The sequence below is a fragment of the Balaenoptera borealis genome (genome assembly GCF_965194805.1).
Source record: "Balaenoptera borealis genome assembly, chromosome: 6".
Taxonomy (NCBI): domain Eukaryota; kingdom Metazoa; phylum Chordata; class Mammalia; order Artiodactyla; family Balaenopteridae; genus Balaenoptera; species Balaenoptera borealis.
Genome location: NC_138863.1, coordinates 7,672,345 through 7,692,684, shown reverse-complemented (window position 1 = coordinate 7,692,684; position 20,340 = coordinate 7,672,345). Strand labels below are relative to the sequence as shown.

At 45.3% G+C, this 20,340-nt stretch overlaps 1 protein-coding gene across 5 annotated transcripts in view; it reads left to right on the top strand.

The window, feature by feature from the left end:
- DIS3L2 (DIS3 like 3'-5' exoribonuclease 2) overlaps positions 1-20,340 on the top strand; it is a 370,836-nt gene that overhangs the window by 275,983 nt on the left and 74,513 nt on the right. For all 5 annotated transcript variants that reach the window (XR_014245636.1, XM_082395568.1, XM_082395569.1 and 2 more), the window contains exon 12: positions 460-567. Coding sequence is in view for 4 of the 5 variants with exons in the window: in XM_082395568.1 (XP_082251694.1) it covers positions 460-567 (108 nt within the window). In the remaining variant the exon portion in view is untranslated. The remainder of the gene's footprint in view (positions 1-459; positions 568-20,340) is intronic.

Below are 20,340 nucleotides of genomic sequence, written 5' to 3'. Positions count from 1 at the left end.
CAGACGCGCAGGCTCAGTAGTTGTGGCTCACGGGCCTAGTTGCTCCGCGGCATGTGGGATGTTCCCAGACCAGGGCTCGAGCCCGTGTCCCCTGCATCGGCAGGCAGATTCTCAACCACTGCGCCACCAGGGAAGCCCAGTGTATAGTTATTTTTATAGTTTTTTTTTTCAGTTTTAGTGTTTAGTTATTTTTCATTGCTATCATGTATTTTTCCCTCCATTACCAGTTCTTCTCACCTTTCACATTCCCATTCCCATTTGACCCTAAAGGCTTATGGAAGATTATCAGATAGTGTGGTCTTTCTGCTGAATCTTCAGGGAAAAGAGTTTCCTCCGTGTTCAGCTCACTCTGGAAGCTCAAGCTGTTCACCAAAACTCTGCCCCCTGAGGTGCTTCTGAGCCTGTGGTTAGCTCCTGCGGATTGGAAACAGCTGCTCATGGCCTCTTCTGTGTTTGCAGGTTGTCCCCATGCTTCCCAGGCTGCTGTGTGAGGAACTGTGCAGCCTCAACCCCATGACCGACAAGCTGACCTTCTCCGTGATCTGGACGCTAACTCCGAAGGGCAAGGTAACAACTTACATGCGTGTCCATTCCATTCAGTGAGTCCCTGTTCAGCAACACTGTGCCTCTGGTGCTGGGCTGGAGCCCCGTGGTGGTAGGATGAGGGCAGTGTAGGGGCAGTGCCAGAGAGGAGAACATAGGGGAAGAGCTCTCGGTCCATTTAGAAGGCTGAGCCTCAGCAGTTTTCAGTGTATCATGTGAAGGAAGAACGAGTGTAAGCAGAGTCACATGGGGGAGGCCTCGTGCAGGAGAGGGTGTACATGAAGGGGCGTGTGGATGGCATTGGCCGGGTGGATGGGCCTGGGCTGTGGTTAGGAGAGCAGGCCATTGTGTGAAGGAGGACATTTGGGGAAAGGGTGGTGAGTTTGAGTAGGTGAGGTAGACCCAAACCATGGGGACCCTCAAATGCCAGTTGCAAATGAATTGTAGGTGTTAGGTTTTCTCTGAAGTGTCATGAGAAAGGTGACATTTTAGAAAGATGAGTGCTGCGTCATTGTGCTGTTTGAAGATGAATGAAGTTTGCACAAGGTAGTGCTGTAATCAGGGCACAAGGTGATGAAACCATGGACTGAGAACAGAGAGGAGAATAATGTCAGCGGCCATTCCCTAAATATAGGGAATAAATGAGACAGATAAGTGAAAGATGACTCCAGAAAAAACTAGTCCCCTCCCGCAAAACAGAAACAACTCTAAACTTCTGAAAATAGGGTAATGATTGGGTAAGCTATGGTAGCGACTCAGTGGAATGTTGTACAATTACTAAAGTTGTTACAAAGACCGTGTAAGAACATGGGAAAAGTTTATGCTGTAATATTAAATGGAAGTTAAAAAAAAAAAGATATTTAATTATAAAGAGGTTCCAAATAAAGATGGAGGATCAAATACCCACATTTACTTTCATTCCCTCCCAAAACCTCACTAAAACAACAGTGAAGAGATTTTTTTTTAAAAGACATAAACCCACAAGGACAAAGAGAATGGGAGAGGAGACAACAGCAACAAAAATTTGGAAGCTGAGAAGCAGATGGATGAGTGGTAACTGACTTAGCAGTCCTGAGAGAGCTGAGTCCTGAGCCAACACCAGAGAAAGCCAAGAAACAACCCAGTTTACACAGCAGAATCCTAAAGAAGTTCAGAAATTGACAGCAGCAGGTAACTCTGTAAAGTGGGGGAAGAGGTGGGTGAAGAAGAGACTAACTGTATTGGTTGAAAATTTATTTAAAAAGATTGCCCCTTCCATAACGTAGTAGAAGACCAGAAATTTATCCTTGGGACAGGATAAAGGAAAGGCTGTCTGAACTAGGGGACGCCAAACACAGTTGTGGTAGTGGCCCCTTTGGGGAGGTTGAGTGAATGCTGGCACGTTGAATACTGGCTGAACATTAAGAGTCCCAGCTTTCTTTTCCCAGCCAACCTCAGAATGCTAGTAGCCAAGCCTATACCCTTGAGTCCAAAGATAGGAAAATCTTTCTCTAAGGAATCTGAGCGGTAAAGAAGATTTAAAGCTAATAACCTCAAGGATTTCCCAACCAACAGCTCAGCTGTGTTTCCCTACAGTAAAGCTTGCAGACAATAAGCTCCACCCACTCAAGCAGAGCTTTTTAGGATTTCACTAAAAATCAGCCTTTTAACATTTCACTTTCCTATATAAAGAGAACCAAGAGGAAAGCCTCGAACGTGAAATAGGAAAACCAAAGCAGGAAAACCAAACAGGAAAGCAACTAGAACAAAACAAGAAGAAACTATTTTTTTATATCCTCAGAGAATTTCCTTTTTAAAGAAAGTATCTGTATTACAAGATTTAGACACTTTAAAAAAGAAACATTCGGAATGGGGGAAAAGGAGCTCTTTTTTAATTAAATTAACAGCATGAAATTAAAAACATGATAGAAGAAATGAAGAAGACTCAAGGTTCAGATTGGAAGATAAAGTTGAAGAATTGTCCCAGAATATGATAGAAAAGACAAGAAAAGTAGAGGACCAGTCCAAGACATCCAACATCTGTTCAATGAGCATTCCAGAAATAGGGAACAGAGAAAAAGAGGAAGAAGAAATGATCAACAGAATCATTCAGGGAAATGCCCCATTACTGCAGGATGTGACTTTCCAGACAGAAAGAGCCTGCTGCCCAGCACAGTGATGGAGACATACCATCTCCAAGCCACATTGTCATAAAATTTCAGAACACCGAGGACAAAGAAAAGATCCTGTAGGCTTCTAAGAAGGAAAAAAAGAGTCACATACAGTAGATCCAAACTCAAAATAACTTAAGACTTTTCTGTTGTAACCCTAATTTCTGAAAGACTGTGACTTCCATGCTAAAATGCTGTACCCAGCTAAGCCATCAATAAAATGTGAGAGGAGGAAAGGACATTTTCAGACATGCAAGGTCTCAAAAAAAATGTACATCTCATATACCCTTTCTCAGGAAGCTACCAGAAGATGTACTTCACCAAAAAGAAAGAGTAAATCAGGAAGGAGGAAGACGTGGGATTCAGGAAACAAATAAACTAGTACAGTAAAGAAGTGAAGGAATCACCTAGATTGCAAGTCACCAAACTTTTCCTGTAAAGGACCAGTTAGTAAATATTTTTGGTTTTATAGGCCATTTGGTCTATTACAGCTACTCAACTCCGCCATTGTAGCACGAAAGAAGACAATACATAAATAATGAGAATGCTGTTTCCTACTAAAACTTTACTTAAAAACAAGTGGCAGGCTGGATGTGGCCCACAGACCGTAATTTGTTGACACCTGACCTAGACGATGGTGAAGAAAGTTCCCAGGGTACCAGCTCTACGCAGATGCAGAAGACAGGGGTTCAGATTGGAGCAGGTCAGAAGGTGACCATCTGCAAGCCAGGAAGAGAGCGCTCACCAGATACTGAGTTGGCTGGCATCTTGATCTTGGACTTCTCGGCCTCCAGAACTGTGAGAAATAAATTGTTTAAGCCACCCAATCTGTGGTATTTTGTTATGGCAGCCCTAGCAGACTAATATACTATCAACTGAACTTTTTTACTGGATTACATTAAAATCTATTGGTCTGTTTCACACTTTGAATGGATCTTTTACCCATGCATGATTTTTTATCATGTATTTAGAAATTTAAGTCATTTAGAAAATATTGGCTTATTAGTCTGATTTTCTTAATGTGGACACATTTCATTATATGATATTAAAAAATCATATTTATTAATATCACTACAGACCCTAGACAAGTCTTTAAGTATTAGAAAACATGTATCACGTGTCAGATAACAAGGTTTTCAAAATTCTGATTTTTGTAAAAGCTCTAATTTTATCATTGGCAATAAATAATGTTAGTTGTTTTTCTTGAAGTGCCAGATAACCATCGTGTGTCACTTGTTCCTCCAAGTAACAATGATGTTCTGTAAAAAAGGCAGTCAGTTCATCTCACAACTCAAAGTTATGTTAAGTGCTTTTCCTCAAGACAATCACTGTACTTTGACATGCTGCATAAGGGAAAAAGACAAGTACTCAAGGGTTGAGCCATAATAAAAGTATTAACTTTTACCGCTTCATCAAGAACATTCTTAAGTGAGCTAGGTTTTTTCTTTTCTGCGAGTGTGTGCTGGTGACGAGACCCCGACCACTGCCACCACTTGTTGCCATTGCCTGATTCATGCCAAGGCATTAACAGTTTTCCCCACCAGTGCTTCTGTACCATCCGTATAAATGTCAACACATGGAAAAGGGCAAATAATGCCTACTAGTATTATTACGAAAACAGTTTTGACCTCATGGATCCCTGAATGGATTCCCACGAGTCCACAGGCCATACTTCAAGGACCACTGCTTTAGACAATTGATGGAAAACTTGAGGTGGATTAATGTACAGAGTTTACAGAAAAACCAACCAAATAAAAACAAGACAGTTGTTAGTTTCGGTGAAAATAAAAAGTTGTGTAGGAAAGAAAAGTAACGCTTAGTATTTACATAGTTGTAATAGTTAAATCTCATAGTTATGATGTAACTTTATTGGGAAGATTGAGGGCCTGGAATGGTTATCTGGGTTTGGTTGGGGGAAGGGAGTGTATGTGGAAAGAAAAGTAAATTCTCTTCTTCTATAGTGAAAAGTTTGTCAATAATGCCTAAAGCTGAAAAATCAGTAGTAATCAAGCAGATTATATAGAAGTATGAAAAGTAAATAACAGGGCTTCCCTGGTGGTGCAGTGGTTAAGAATCCACCTGCCAATGCAGGGGACACGGGTTCGAGCCCTGGTCTGGGAAGATCCCACATGCCATGGAGCGGCTAAGCCCGTGCGCCACAACTACTGAGCCTGCGCTCTAGAGCCCGCGAGCCACAGCTACTGAGCCCGCATGCCACAACTAACGAAGGCCGCGTGCCTAGAGCCCATGCTTCACAGCAAGAGAAGCCACCGCGGTGAGAAGCCTGCGCACCGCAGCGAAGAGTAGCCCCTGTTCGCCGCAACTAGAGAAAGCCCATGCGCAGCAATGAAGACCCAACACAACCAAAAATAAAAAAATAAATTAAATAAGTAAATTTTTAAAAAAAAGAAAGTAAATAACAAAATAATCTGCTGAGAGGTGAAAGTGGCTGCCCTTGGGGAGGGGCAGAGGAGGGAGAGGGACAGAGGGCTGCTGTTCTTCATAATGAGCCTTTAAAAAACTACTTCACTGTTTGAACTATCGATACTTCCATTTTTAAATTTTTATTTTGAAAAATTTCAAACATACATGAAAGTAAAGAAAATAACACAATAAATCCACCATCCCTATCTCCTAGATTTAACTACTGTCAACATTTATTCTTTGCTGAAATATTTTAAAGCAGACCACAGACATCATGCCATTTCACTCTTACATATTTTGATATGTGGCTCTAAAAAATTTGGACGTTTTCTTACATAACCACAATGCCATCAGACACCTAACAATTAATAGTAATGCCCTGGTGTCATCTAAAACCCAGTCCGTAATTACATTTCCCAGATTGTCTCCAATCGATTTGTCCAAGGTGGAATCAAAACAAGTTACCAACATTACATTTGGTTTTTGTGACTCCTAAATATCTGATAACAATTTCCTTTTTAAGAGTCAAGAAGCAAACACTATCTGAAATACAAACAAGGAATTGTGAAGACAGTATGCCAGCAGTCATATTTTGGTGGGGGTGGGAACATGCATGAGGGGAAAAAATGAATGGAAAAAGACCAGAAGGAAATAAAATAGAATGCCCGTAGTGGTTGTGTTTGGGTAGTAAGACTACAAGTAATTTTTTCTACTTTTTTGTATTTTCTAGTGTTTTTTGAAAACATGTATTACTTTCATATTTTTATAAATGCTTATTTTGCAAAAGTTTTACTAAATAGAAAATAAAAGCCCATAGAAGAAAACTAACTTGAGTCAACAGAAAAGAACTCTGAATCTGAATTAAGCCTGCCAGGGCCAGACCCAAGGAATAAAAAGCTGCCTGATCTAACGAGCTTCCAAAATACGAGGGTCATAAAAGAAGCACTCGGAAGAGGCAGACTCTGAAAACTCAGCTGGTCTCTGGAGGGCTTCTTTTGGAGGCAGTGTCTAGTGACCAAGCCTTCTGGCACCGGGGGGCTGAAGAGCAGGTGTGAAGAAGGCCACAGGGTCCAGGAGGGGACGCTGGGCCTCTATCAACCAAGCCAAACAGGCAGTGTGAGCATTTAGACTTCAGACAGTCGTGGAGCAAGCCCCACTAACCACACTCCTTGTCCTGTGGTCATTCAGACATCCTACCCAGAACAAGAGGCCACACGGTGGGTGGAACTGGTTGGTTAGTCCTGGGTGTAGTGACAGATAAGTATCTCTTACTCACAGTCAAGATGCATGAAATGAGAGTTCAGATTCCAGACTCACGTCCAAGAGATGGTGCTTGTTCAAGACACTGGCAAGGAAAGCCTGAGTTGGTGGGGAGGGGTGGGAAAAGGGGAGGGTCAGGGGGCCAGAGAAGGCAGTAAGGAGGGAGGTGGCCCTGCATCGGGAACCCAATAAACAAGGAGGAGGGCAGCCAAAGCCTGAGGCTGGGTTTGTATGTAGTGGTGGCTTCTCGTGGTACAAGGTCTTGGACTTAGAAGGAGCCAGAGAAGGGCCAGCAGCATTGAGCCACTACTACTGCAGCTGCCAGTCTCACCTGGACTTGAAGTGGAGAAAATTTTTGTTTTTTATTCCTTTGTCTGCTGGAATGTCTTACTTTCTGGAGCAGGCATGGTCAGCTATAGAAAGCATATTCCAACTTTTTTTAAACACCCAGTAGATTTTTTTTAAGTATCCACTAGGAAGCCTTGGTCATATATACTTTCCTTAAGCCAGTGCCCAGGTTTTTAGAACAGTAAACTCTGAAAGATCCATTTGGGGCATATTTCTCACGTATTGGTGGTGAGAGCATTGTTCTCTCATCTAGATAATTGTGATCATATATTTTCGTAAGAGAAAACAAACCCAACTAAATCTGGTGCTTTGTAAGATCCAAGTCTGGTACCATGAAATCCACTTTGACCATGTCAGGCCAGTGACTCATTATCCCCGAGCACCACCGGCACGTCTGTCTCAGTTGGCACTAAGGCCCTGCAAAACAGAGACCAGGTCCACGTGCTTCATTCATCGGAGGCATCTTAATTTGAAGTCCCCTTTGGAAACAACACCAATCTTACACTTTAAAGAAGGTCACAAACAATGAATCTGACTTGATAACTAAGTCCTTAAGTCTTAGAACCATAAAATCTCAGGGTCAGAGGTCAGAATCATAAAGAAAGAGTCTCACAATTACAGTAGCAATCCACAACTTGTGTCTCCCACAGCGTACCTGCCCTGTGCTGTCTGGCTCAGTTAGAATGCAGGAGTGTACTCCAGAGGTGCCCGTTTCAGCCTCAATCAGTGGCAAACTCCTTTCAGCCATTTACACAGCCCAAAAGCCATGGGGTCATTATTGACTCTGGTCTTTCTCTCACCCCTCACATCCAGGCCAGCAGTAAGTCACCTCAGCTTTGCCTCCGAGGCCTCCAGAATCTGCCCCCTTCCTTACCACTCCCAGCACTGACACCTGCATCCAGGCTGCCGTCCCCCACCTGGACTGCAGGGGCCTCCTAACTGTTCTCTGAGCTTCTGCTCCTGCCCCGCTTCATCTCTCCCTACACAGCAGTAAGAGTGATGCTTCTAAATCAGAAATTAGGTCTCGTCTGTTTCTCCTTTTTAATAGCTTGTCGGTCTCTCATTCAGGATAAAATCTAAGAAATCTTTAAAGTGGGATTTTTTTTCCTGTTCTTTTCTCGCTGTCCTCTCTGCTAGAAATGCATGGATTACAGAGAGTTCTTGGGACTAGGGTCTCTTCTCATTGCCTGGAGCATCTTTACTCACATGGGAAAAGCAGATTTTACTACGTGCCTGAGCTCTCCACTACGTAGCAGCTCCGAAGCCCAGCTTCCATGACCTGACCTCAGAGGAGGTCAGACTTCCCTAACTGCCATCCTAGAAAATCCTGCAAGTCTCTGCCCATTCCTTGTAGCTCAGGAAAAGTCTTTCTAGTCCCTGCCTAACACCCCATTTTGAACATTGGACATTGTAGGAGAACTATGGTATGTGCCCGTTCAGGCTGTCTTTCTTCAGCTGGATCTTCAGTGCTACTTAGGAATCCTTTTCTTTATTGCTAATGCATTTGTTTCAAACCTTTATTCTCGGTTCCAGCTTCCAACTTTGCCTTCCAGTCCTCTTTCCCTCAAGACCCACTATTCCCCCAGGTAACTTTCAGTTTTCCTTCTTGGAAAGCAGAGAGACCAGCCAGCTGGGTCTGCTACAGTACCCCCTTCAGAGGCTCATCGTTTCCCCTGTCTTGATGCAGTAAAACACGCTCCTGTTGCAACCTGAGGTTAAGCCCTATGTTCTCCAGGTCTTTTAATGGCATCGGCATCCTGTGAACCACCCAGACTCTCAGTCTCTAGCCTGCCACATCCCAGCAGTTTTAAGTGATAGCAGCTCTCCCTTTGCAAAGTGTCTCTCATCAATCCTCTCTTCACTGTTACCACGGTCGCTGTCCCCACCCAAGTACTTGCCATCCTCCCCTGGATGGGAGAGACTGTTCATGGCCTCTTCATTCTGTTTCCCCAGTGGTGGTAGGTGACTTTCCAGAAGCTGAATCTGGTCCTATTACTCAGTATCCTCTTACAGCATGACAGTGGGACAGTGGGTTATGATCACCTACAGAAGTCTAATCTCTAGAGGATGGCAAGCAAAGACCTCCACCAACCCCTCCCCCATTGCATAACCATCTGCCGCACATCCTTCAGCCCCCTCAGCCTCTGCTGTTGCCACTGTAGGGTTCGTTTGGCCTAATATGGAATTGCTCCACTTCTGAGACTTTGCATATGCTTTTCCCACTTCCTAGAATGTCCTTCCCCGCATCCCTACTAACATGAATCCTACTTATCCTTGAGACTCGGCTAAAATGCCACTTCTTCTATGAAACTGTTATTAGTCCTTCATTCATTCACTTAGTAAATATTCATTGAATGTTTGCTCTGTTCTATACAAGGTATTGAAGATACAGGAATTAAATATGCACTAAAATAGAAACAGTAGTTAATTCCTGATGGTGGATTTATAGATTTTTTTCTTCTCCTTTTCCCACCTATATTTTTTTAAAGTTTTCTGCAATGAATGGATATTGTCATTGTAGTAAAAGTAAGAATTATTTTGAGATTTTTTTTCTGTTTTTGTTTGTTTGTTTGTTTTAATAAACAGGAGAGAGATATTGGAGTGTTTTTGTAGGCTGCATGGGAAGGTGGATAGGAGTTGTTGAAGGTGAGGAAGGAAGGAATAGATTTTTCGAACTGGGTCACGAAGGAAGTGGGAAGTTCAGGACCCAAACCCCAGGTGGGAGATCAGCTCTCACTAGCAGGATGAGGACCACAGACTCTCCCAGCCTGGAGAGAGTACAGCATGGGGTCCCTGCTGAAATCTGGGAGTGGGGCAGGGTGGCCTTTCTGAGAAAATGCTCAGATGGGAGGAACCCTGCCCTCCCTGTCAGAACCCATCTTCCCATCTCCCACCCCTACAGCACCTGTTGTCTGCACTTCAGCACCATATGTGCACAGATCTGTTGTCCTACTGGGCCTTAACATCCTTGTAGCAGAGCCCATTTTTAATTTTTAAAAAAATTTTTAAAAATTTTTGGCTGCGTTGGGTCTTCGTTGCTGCGTGTGGGCTTTCTCTAGTTGCAGCGAGCGGGGGCCACTCTTCGTTGCGGTGCGCGGGCTTCTCATTGCGGTGGCTTCTCTTGTTGCAGAGCACGGGCTCTAGGCACACGGGCTTCAGTAGTTGCGGCACATGGGCTCAGTAGTTGTGGCACATGGGCCCTAGAGCGCGCAGGCTTCAGTAGTTGTGGCACGTGGGCTCAGTAGTTGTGGCTCGCGGGCTGTAGAGCACAGCCTCAGTAGTTGTGGCGCATGGGCTTCGTTGCTCCGCGGCATGTGGGATCTTCCCGGACCAGGGCTCGAACCCGTGTCTCCTGCATTGGCAGGTGGGTTCTTAACCACTGCACCACCAGGGAAGCCCGCATTCTTAATTTTTTAAATCTCCTCCCTCCCCTCCCCCACAGCACAGTGCCATGTACCCCCAAAATGCTCAAAAATGACTTCATAACATGAATCGCACATCCGTTTTCACAGTTCTGTTTGTTTCGCCTGCTGCATTAGCATGGTGTTCCCTTGGTAAGGCGTTTTTATCGCAGCAGCCATCTCAGCACCCCTGAGCTATATCCTGGGATCGAGGAAGGCCTCGCACAGCTCCCGCCAGGAAAGGCACGCTGCCTGCTTCTGCGTGATGGGCCGTCCACACAGAGTGTCTCCCCCTCTGCCTTCCCCACTCACCCTGCCGCTGCCACACCAGCTGCCACCTATGGCAATGCTATGAAACTTGAAAACTCAAATGGTTGCTCCTCCCGGGTCATCTTGGTGTCTGCAGCAAGCCCACAGAGCCGAGGCACATGTGTAGGACGTGTGACTGGGGGCTGCAGCTAATGGTAAAGAAACACAGTGCTGGGTTTTGTGTTTCATCCTCGTACATTGCAGCGGAAATCTTGCCGGAGCAGCTCCCGGTGAGAGACAATAGCTTCAAAGGCTGACTCCGAAAATAATAGAAAAGTTCCCAGAATATTCATCTTTAGTCCTTAGCGGGGCAGAATTGTTTTATTTCAGGCCTGTAGAGACAGCCTGGGACCAGAGGAGCCTTTGGAAGAACTCTCCTATGTACTTTGTGTCCTGGTTTGCTAGTGAAGGTACCGGGCAATTAGAGGCTTACCTAAGGTCACTTCAAGGTAACAGCAGACTAAATCCTGAGCACAGATTTTGCTGTGAATCCTTGAGATTAAAATAAGAATATTTTCAAGAAATACAAAACAAAACAAGACATTTATCATTTTTAAGACTGTCATGCAAAGAGCTAAATATTATTTTTAATCAACTTTTCTCCTGCATTTTGATGTTACTAATCGTGGATTTGATTTAACTGTAAGGACTTGGGCTCTGAGGTTAATAAACAACATAACATGTCGCTGTGCTGCATGTCTTTAAAAGAAGGATGGACCTCTTTTTTTGAGAGATGGCTTAGGCTGGTCTTTTTGAAAGGCTGGAGCTGAATTAACCTCACTGGCTTTAGGAGTCTGTGATTTTGTGTTTCCTGGGTCAGTCTGAACGCAAACGTGAGAAGCCTCCTCCATTGCTCTCCTACGCTTTCCTCCCTTTCCTCCCTCTCCCCCACCTCCAGCTTCCTTCCCACAGCCCTTAGGCCTCCCGGCCAGTCCACCACCTTTAAAGCTTCCTCCCGCCCCTCCCCACCCCCTCGCAACTGTCTGCAGTAAAGGGAACGCTGTTCAAAGTCCGCTCAGGCGTGGACCCTCATCCTCTGTCACAGGCATGGAATTCTTGTCTCCTAACCACTTCCCGGCCTTCAGGCTTTTCTGCCATTTCCTAGGTTTGCAAGGCAGACACTTGAGGAAGTCTCCTTGTTTCCTTCCTGTTAGGCTTAGAAGTGTAGACAGCTACCTCCAGGGCAAGATGGTGTAGGGGAGCAGATTTGCCACCCCAAAATGTCTCTTTGACATGCGGATTATTTTGAGCTGAAAACAATCAAGACCCAAAAGACTCAGGAAGAAACTTTCACTTTACCCTGACTGTCCATAGAACGTAGGTAGAGAGGACCTGTTTCCCGAAGGGAAGGAGTTGTCACCATAGATAACTATAGGATGAACTTGGTATGGTAGACAGGGAGGAACCTCGCAAAATCTGTTTTGTTAAAATTCTTCTCTGTGTCCCATTGTCTCTGCCAGGCCCGGCAAACATTTGCTTTTCCATCTTCAGGTGAATTTCCTTCCTCTGCTTCTAAATCCTAAACTACCCCCAACATCCTCTTTTGTCTTTAGTCGAAGATGGTATTTAAGGTAAGGTTTCAGCCATTTTAGTGAGTTACTCAGCTTTCTTGAGTCTCTTCCATGTATACCATGTTATTAAACTTTTGTTTGATTTTCTCCTATTAATCTGTCTCATGACAGTGTAATTCTTGGACCAGCCAGAAGAACCTAGAAGGGTAGAGGAATATTTCCTCCTCTCTGACAATAGGAATGGGCCTGATTATAGTCTGAGGGACAACAGATTAGGCTGGTGGCAAGTGACCTGAAACAGTAGAAGAGAACACAGTTGACTCTATACAAATAAATCCTCCAGAAAATTCTAGCACATAAATAAACTGCCTTATAACTAAAACTGGCAAATGCATGGCCTTCTGCTGCCCATGCTCCCTCCTCAGCTTCCCTTGGCATTGGTCACTAGTCGGCCTGTTACCTGAAAACTGGGTTCGCCTGTTGGTGGGTGTTGAGCCAAAAGACACAACCAAGCCAAAGAGCGGGGGAAGGAAGGATTTATTACTGGCAGCAAGTAAGGAGAACACCGAGGATCTTTCCCAAAGCAGTGTCTCCCCGAGGAGCAAAATTGGGGAAGTTTTAAGCTAAGGATGCCTGCATACTCCTGAAGAGGCTTCAGCAAAGGAGGGTGGAGGGTTCAGCATAGAATTGGGGCAGAGGTTGATGGAGTACAGGTTGTAGTTGATTGAAGTCACGAGGATCAGAAAAAGTCAACATCTTCATTCGTAGGTTCCAGTTAATCTGATAGATGAGCCCTCAAGGGGGGTTTGAATTTTGCAAAACAGCTCAGAAATGTGCTTGAGGCTAATCTTTACCGTTGAAACAGAACTAGGAGTCTTTATAACTGATATATTATCTCCGATACGGTTAAGTTAGCTCCCTGGCCTGGTAACAACGGTTTGTTTTTACCTTCTTTCATTCCCTTAAATTCAGCGACTGAGACCTATTCTTCTGCAAGGACAAGCATTGTGGCCAGGCTCAGATCTCAAAATGGCTGAGGCCTTAGATGGTTTCTCTTATTTAAGAAAGTTACATCTGGTTCTCTTACTCTGGGGACCCCCTATCCTATCTGCTTACACAGTCCCCCCCTTGAGATATTTCACTCTTCTTTCTTGAGGGGTACAGGGCTGAGAGTGGGCGTTGTAGTCTCCCTAGTTAGAGGAGTGAAACTCTCTTGTTGCTAGAGCTAGAGAAGTTTTGGGGTCCGCCGGAGTAGTGTCTGAACCTCTCGCTTGCATAGCATTATTCTAGCAGGTGTAGGAGAGACACAGCAGGAGAGACAGTTAACAGCAATTTTGCAACATCATTAGCAGAGACTTGATCCAAGAGACCCCTGAACCAAACCGTTTTCCCAGTATTTTCCCTAAACTGGGAAGAGGATCATTCAGAGAAGAGATTTAATTTTTTTTCATATGCATCATGAGGTGAGTCACATTAGAAGACTCATCAGGTATAAAAACCAGCATTCAGCATGTCTTATAGCATAAGTTCCTCCTTGAGCAGCTGTTAAAATATCAAGGGCCACGCAGTTCTGTAGGACCGCTTTTTTCATCATAGAAACTTCAGAGTTCAGCAGACCGACAGCCTGATTACTGTCGTTCTAAGGCTTGCTGGGTACATTTCATGAAGGCCTCTGTGTGAGTGATGATGGCCTCTGTTTTTGATTTCTGAATTCATTATTTTCCTTAATGGTAAAAGCGGATGTACAAAGCATGTTCAATAGGCCTCTAAACAGGCCATTCTGGTCAGTGTAAAGTTCAAGTTAAATCATGTATTAGCCAGAATGGCTTTCCCATGCCTAACTTAGTGTGTGAAAATTTATTTTATCATTTCCCCTTCTGATTGCAAATCTTTCGACAGGTCAGATATTTGTCCCTTGATGCCAGGGTGATTGCTGCCTGGCATCCATCATGTCCCGTGGTGCCAGGCCTCCTTTTTGTTTATACATAGTTGCCTAGTTGTCTATGTTGGGGGAAGACTAATCAGATATAGTGAACAGGCTCAGAGGTGTGTTAATGGGGAAACATTTTATAGGCCATACACTGTATCAGTTATACTGAACTGTCACACAGACATTATACATGTGCTTTTAGCAGTAGACTTAAAGCAAGCCGTGGTTATTTGTCATAAGTAGTTATACTCTGTGACAGTTTCACTAGAGAATTTCCTTTAGTTTTGTTGCACATGAGCTAGTTAAGAGTCCTTGATAAGGCTGCTGGGAATCTAAGAGTTTTCCATTTTTAGAGGAGTCAGGTAGAGAGAAAAGAAAAATGTCTCAATCCTACCCACAAAGGTATAATTTACCAAGTTGTTGTAGGTTATAATTAGCTTAAGGGGAAAGGTTTCCTTGTATCTGGAAAACACAGATTAAAAGCCAGCACTATTTCTTTGGGAAAGATCCCCAGTATTCTCCTTACTCGCTGCAAGTAATAAATCCTTCCTTCCCCCGCTCTTTGGCTTGGTTGTGTCTTTTGGCTTGACACCCAGCAAGAGGCGAACCCAGTTTTCGGGTAACAGGCGCAGTCCGGCCACAGTAGGCGAGGACACAGCTAGGTCTAGATGAAGTGTATTGCTGACGGTGCTTCCGTCTTGTTTCTTACTCTTTGATCCTACGGTCTTCTCTGTTCTTCTTTAAGAAGTGACCTGTACTTCACTCCTTCACCATAGGCCTAGTGCAAGGAGCAGGCCCAGCCGAGGAGACCCCTGCTGGCTCCTCACCGCCGCCCCCCCCCCACTGCTCCCTGCATGACGTCACCAGCACCCTCCCATCACAGACGTGTTGCCCTCAGCCTCTCCGAGCTGTCTTCGAGCCCTGCCTCTTTCTGCCTGGTTTCTTTTCGGACACATTCCTCTCGGTACCTTTGCCTTTTTTCACCGCTGGGCCTCCCCACCCTTGGGTCGTTGCCTCGTGTCCACAGCTAAGAAGCGGCAGAAATCCGCATACCCCTGCCCTGGCCACCTCAACAGCCTGGTTTTGTTCCAGGCAGGAAAATGTTTCTTTCTTCCTGTTACGTTTTCCATTTGTTTGTTTGTGTGTGTGTTTTTATTGAATTATAGTTGATTTACAATGTTGTATTAGTTTCTGGTGTACAGCAAAGTGGTTCAGCTGTACATATGTATATGTGTATATATATATAGCTGAAAAACAATATGTATATATTCTTTTTCATCATAGGTTATTATAAGATATTGAAGATAGTTCCTTGTGCTATACAGTAGGACTTGTTATTTATCTATTTTGTATATAGTAGTGTGTATCTGCTAATCCCAAACTCCTAATTTATCTCTCCCACTCTTTCCCCTTTGGTAACCACAAGTTTGTTTTCTATGTCTGTGAGGCTGTTTCTGTTTTGTAAATAAGTTCATTTTCCTGATATGTTTTTTTGAACCAAATATTTTACGTATAGAAGCCCAGAGCTGTTACAGAAGTGATTTTGCATCTAATTACTTAAAATTACAAATTAACCCGATCAGCAGTTTTTCGAACCAAATATTTCTTAATGAGACACTGACATATTTTTTAGAAGATAAATTTTTAAATACATTTGAATGGAAATTAACTGTTTTCAAAGGATATGGTTTTCTCACAACTTTGTATCTATAAAATATAGAAACTTGATATTATTTTGTTTACTTCATATTTTATAACCTTTGGCTGAAATATAATAAAAATAGCACTAGATTTTCAGTCTGAGCTGATCCTGGCTGTCACTTAGGAGTTTTGTGACTTTTCACTTGTCACTTAGGATTTGTGACTTTTCACAAATCCCCAACCTTTTCTCTCAACGTAAAATGGGCTGAATAATGCACTCCTCCCAGATGTGTTGGAGAGATTTTAAAGGGTCGTAGGTATGAGAGCTCTGCCACCGAGCAGGGCCAGGTGCTTTGCAGTGTTGAGCCACTTCCTGTCCTACCTGGTACCGGAAAGTAGGTCTTGAGGTAGACAGTATTTGCTCGTTTCTAACCAGGTTTTTTTTCCAGCCAGATGCCTTCCATCGGTATTGGCAAGATATTTAATCTGACGTTCCACATAAGAACGTCCTAGAGTATATGCAGGAAACTTGCCGCCTGCAGAAAGGGAGTGACCCAAATCCTGTGATTAAACGAAGGGAAGAGGAAGGACATGATTCTTCTTTGAAGGGTTCTGTTTATGAAGCTCCTCGTGGCTTTTTTACTTTTTCCATGAAAAACTCTTTGTCCTTTTGTCTTCTGCCACTGGCCCTGGTTACGAACAGGGCGTTGATGTGAATCCAGTTTCCAGATTGGAAATTAATGAGGTGTTCCATCCAGAGAGCCCTTCCTCCTGTACTGTAAGGCACGCTGCCCCCGGAAACCAACACCCCCCGCCTGGCCCCGTTTGGGTCTCTGCTTTCCTGTTGCCCTTCTCTGGGTAAGGCTGCGATGGGCATCCTTGCTGCCGCCCCACAATGTGGTTTCTTGGCCTAAGAATTTTTTTAGTCCGTGTGTCAGGTATGATTCCCAGAATCACTGGATTGTTTTGAAGCAGGATAGGTTCTGCTGCCCGACCATCACTGGGCCAGGAAGTTCTTTTTGGCGCTTCAGAGCTTCCACTTCAGCCCTTTGTATGTTCAAAAAGAAGGTACAGGGCTTCCCTGGTGGCGCAGTGGTTGGGAGTCCACCTGCCAATGCAGGGGACACGGGTTCGAGTCCTGGTCCGGGAGGATCCTACATGCCGCGGAGCAACTGGGCCCGTGCGCCACAACTGCTGAGCCCGCATGCCACAACTACTGAAGCCTGCGCGCCCTAGAGCCCATGCTCCGCAACGAGAGAGGCCACCACAGTGAGAGGCCTGTGCACTGCAACGAAGAGTGGACCCCGCTCGCCTCGACTAGAGAAAGCCCGCGCGCAGCAACAAAGACCCAACACTGCCAAAAATAAATAAATAAAAATTAAAAAAAAAAAAAAAGGTACAGATTTTCTGGAATGCAGGCATTAAGGGAGGGGAGGCTCAAGTAAGGTGAAAGAGCTGTGGGAAGCTTCTCATCAGCGCGGAGTCTCAGATTTGCTGGTGTTCGTGGGTGCTGTCATTGACTGATAAGGAAACAAGCTGAAGGAGCAGAGGTGCCCGTTAGGAAAAAAAAGTAGCTCAAACTGACTGAGATAGTGCAGCCATTTTGTATTGCTAGCAAGTTTTGATGAGGAGTGTGAGACTTCTGATTTTGTCAAGTTACAGTTAATACATTTTAAGAACTCCTCAGGATGAAAAGTGGCCCCTGGTCAGGGCTCAGCCCTATAAATGAGGGTTCAGAGGGAGCAACAAAGTTCTGTTAAGAGCCCGGATCTGTGGACTTCAGGGTGGCAGGGTGTCTAGGAACCTCCTGGAACTTAATGCAAAATTTTGTTTGTAAATACTTAAGGGGAGAGGGCCTGGAGCTTTCACTAGCTTTTTAAAGCAGTTCTTGACCTACCAGTTTGCATGAAAATGGATGCCCAGTCAGGGTGGTCCGAGACTCCCTGCCCTGTGTGCAGTGGTTACCCTGTGTGAGTGTGCAGGGCTTACCTGTGTCTTCTGGGAAAAGGGGACACAGACCCCAAGAGGCCAGATAGCCTATGAGCCGGATGCCTGAGGGAGTGTGTGAAAAAGGAGTGGAATCGAACAGAAAGGAACATTTCCCCAAGCTAAAGGTGTGGACACACAGAAGGAGGAGGATTGACTGACTGGGGTTGGAATGAAATGGAGAAAAGGAAACAAGCTGAATCTCCAGGGGGAAAACTTTGCGACCGCAAGAATGAATAGGTCGTGGCCCTGTCATCCTAGCGGAGGTTGGAGCAGCTCCATTAGTGGGGAGTTTTCAGGAAATGTGGATGTGATGGAAGGACAAGCGTGGGCTGACCTTGAAAGGGGCTCTTCTGGAGACCTGCACGCACTACTTCCCCACAGGACTGTTGGGCAGTCCCTAGAATTGCCTCTACAATTTCTCTTGCATTCAGCACACGCAGACACCTCCTGAGAGCCAGGTTCAGGACCCGCTTGCCACAGCAGAAGAGTCATGAGCACAGTATTTGAATTGCTTGTATTTTGAGATAGGAGTAGTTCTTGGAATAATCCAGAAAGTATAGTTTGAGGGGTTTTTTTTAAAGAAAGAAAGTCTGATATTACAGATTCAAGACTCTTCATAATAAGGCTCTTTGCACTGAACTAAAGAAAAATGTGAGAGGTTGCTACCATTCTCTTCCTGTGCTTCATGGCTGCCATTTCAAGAGTACTGGTTCTTCCTTCAGTGGAAGGAGAGGGTATCAGAGGGGTCTGTCTAGCCATCCAGGGTAGGAGCTGTGTCCCCTAGAGGTTTTGTGGTGTGGACAGCTGTGGGCTGGGCTCTCCTGTTCCCCACTGGAAACACCTATGGACCCTTCAGATGGTCTTTTTTGGGAAGTCTTGTCTCTGAAGTTGTGGCCACAGTGGTTTAGTTTATGAAAAGGGTGTTTGCAAGCCCAGGGAGAAAGTTTCTGCTTCCGATTGGAGCTCCCTCCCTTCTCCCAAGCCCCCTCTGCCCCTCAGCACATCTGGCTTTTCCCTGCTCATGAATCACATTTCCCACAGCATTTATCTCTGACCTTCTCCACTGTCTTCATGCCCTTGAACCCCACCCAGCCCCCTTCACTCTTTGTCCTACACTTTTCCAGAGATCGGGGCCATCCACTGTGAGTGCTCTCACCTTCCCTCTTCTTCCCCTCGAGATCTCCTCCCCCTCACCTCCCCTTTTCTTCCTGCCCTCTCCAGGCCACTTTTCCTCTCTCCTGGAGGGGTCGCCTTGGCCCTACTTGGCACCACTCCCTTTGCTCTCTCGCATCCTCAGCCTTCCTTTTATACTGGCTTCTTCCCCTGCCTGCAGACACGGCACAGTCCTCTGTCCTGCCTGCTCAACAACTTCCCTGTCCTACCATCCTTCTGCAAGCGGTCACCCACGCTCATTGCATTGCCTCTACTGCTGGACATTCACCTATCCTTTTTGTTTTTTTTTTAATACATTTATTTATTTATTTATTTATTGGCTGTGTTGGGTTTCCATTGCTGCGAGTGGGCTTTCTCTAGTTGCGGCGAGCAGGGGCTACTCTTCGTTGTGGTGCGCGGGCTTCTCATCGCAGTGGCTTCTCTTGCTGCAGATCACGGGCTCTAGGCACACGGGCTTCAGTAGCTGTGGCTCGCGGGCTCTAGAGCGCAGGCTCAGTAGTCATGGCGCACGAGCTTAGTTGCTCCGCAGCATGTGGGATCTTCCCGGACCAGGGTTCGAACCCGTGTCCCCTGCATTGGCAGCAGATTCCCAACCACCATGCCACCAGGGAAGTCCCTCACCCATCCTTAACCCAGAGCTTCCCAAACTTTTCCCCATCATAACACACGCAGAAGATGTTGCTGCTTGAGTGGCACGTGGCGTGTGTGTGCCAGGCTGAGGGAAGGCAGGGCTCTGGTCGCCCTGAGGGCGAGAAGAAGCACTGTGGCAGCATCCCTGTAATCCATTCCCAGCACATGCCTGAGATCTTTGCAATTCGACCCTGTCCCCCGCCCCGCCCCATACTTTTCCCCCTAAAATAGCCTTCCTAAAGACCACCAGTAACCAAATGCTAAATGCAAAGACCTTTTCTTTGTTTTCATCTTCCTTGACATCCAAGTGGCATTCGACGTACACTAGTGGTTGAGCGCTCAGACTCTGGGGCGGGCCTGCCTGTGTTCAGTTCCTGGCTTTGCCGTTCTCTAGTGGTATGACCTTGGGCAGCTTATTTAATGTGTCTCTGCCTTGCTTTCCTCATTGGCAGAATGAGGATAATAAAATACCTACCTCCTAGGGTTGCTGTGTGAGTTAAATAGTTGCCATACGGAAAGTGTGTAAGCGGTGCCTCTCTCGTCAGAAGTGCTGTTGAGTGTCTCCTGTAGCTTTTGAGTACCCCTTCTCTGAGGCCCTTTCTACTGCTTTTCCTAATATTGGACGCTCCTGATCTTTCTCTCCTGTCTCTTTGAACTCCCTTGTTTTTTGTTTGTTTCCATTCTCCAGCTTCTCTTTTGGCTCCCCAAAATGGAGGAGGGCGTAGAGAATGCAGCCTCGACTCTCCTACTTACCCACTTCCCTTCTTGGGTCCTCTGGTTGACGATGCCAGCTCCCACCTTCACCCCAGTCATTGCCCCAGGCCCCGACTGCCTGCTACAGATCGCCCTCTGGATCTCCTCCCTGCACCTCGGACCCAGGAGTCCCCAAAATATTTGAATGTTTTATTTTTGTTTTAAAAGTAATAAATGTTCATTATAGAGAATACAGACACATTGAAAGGATTAAACATCTTTAATCCCACCACTCAGCAAGCACCACTGCTGAAATGCTCTCAAGCTGGGCTGCGTTT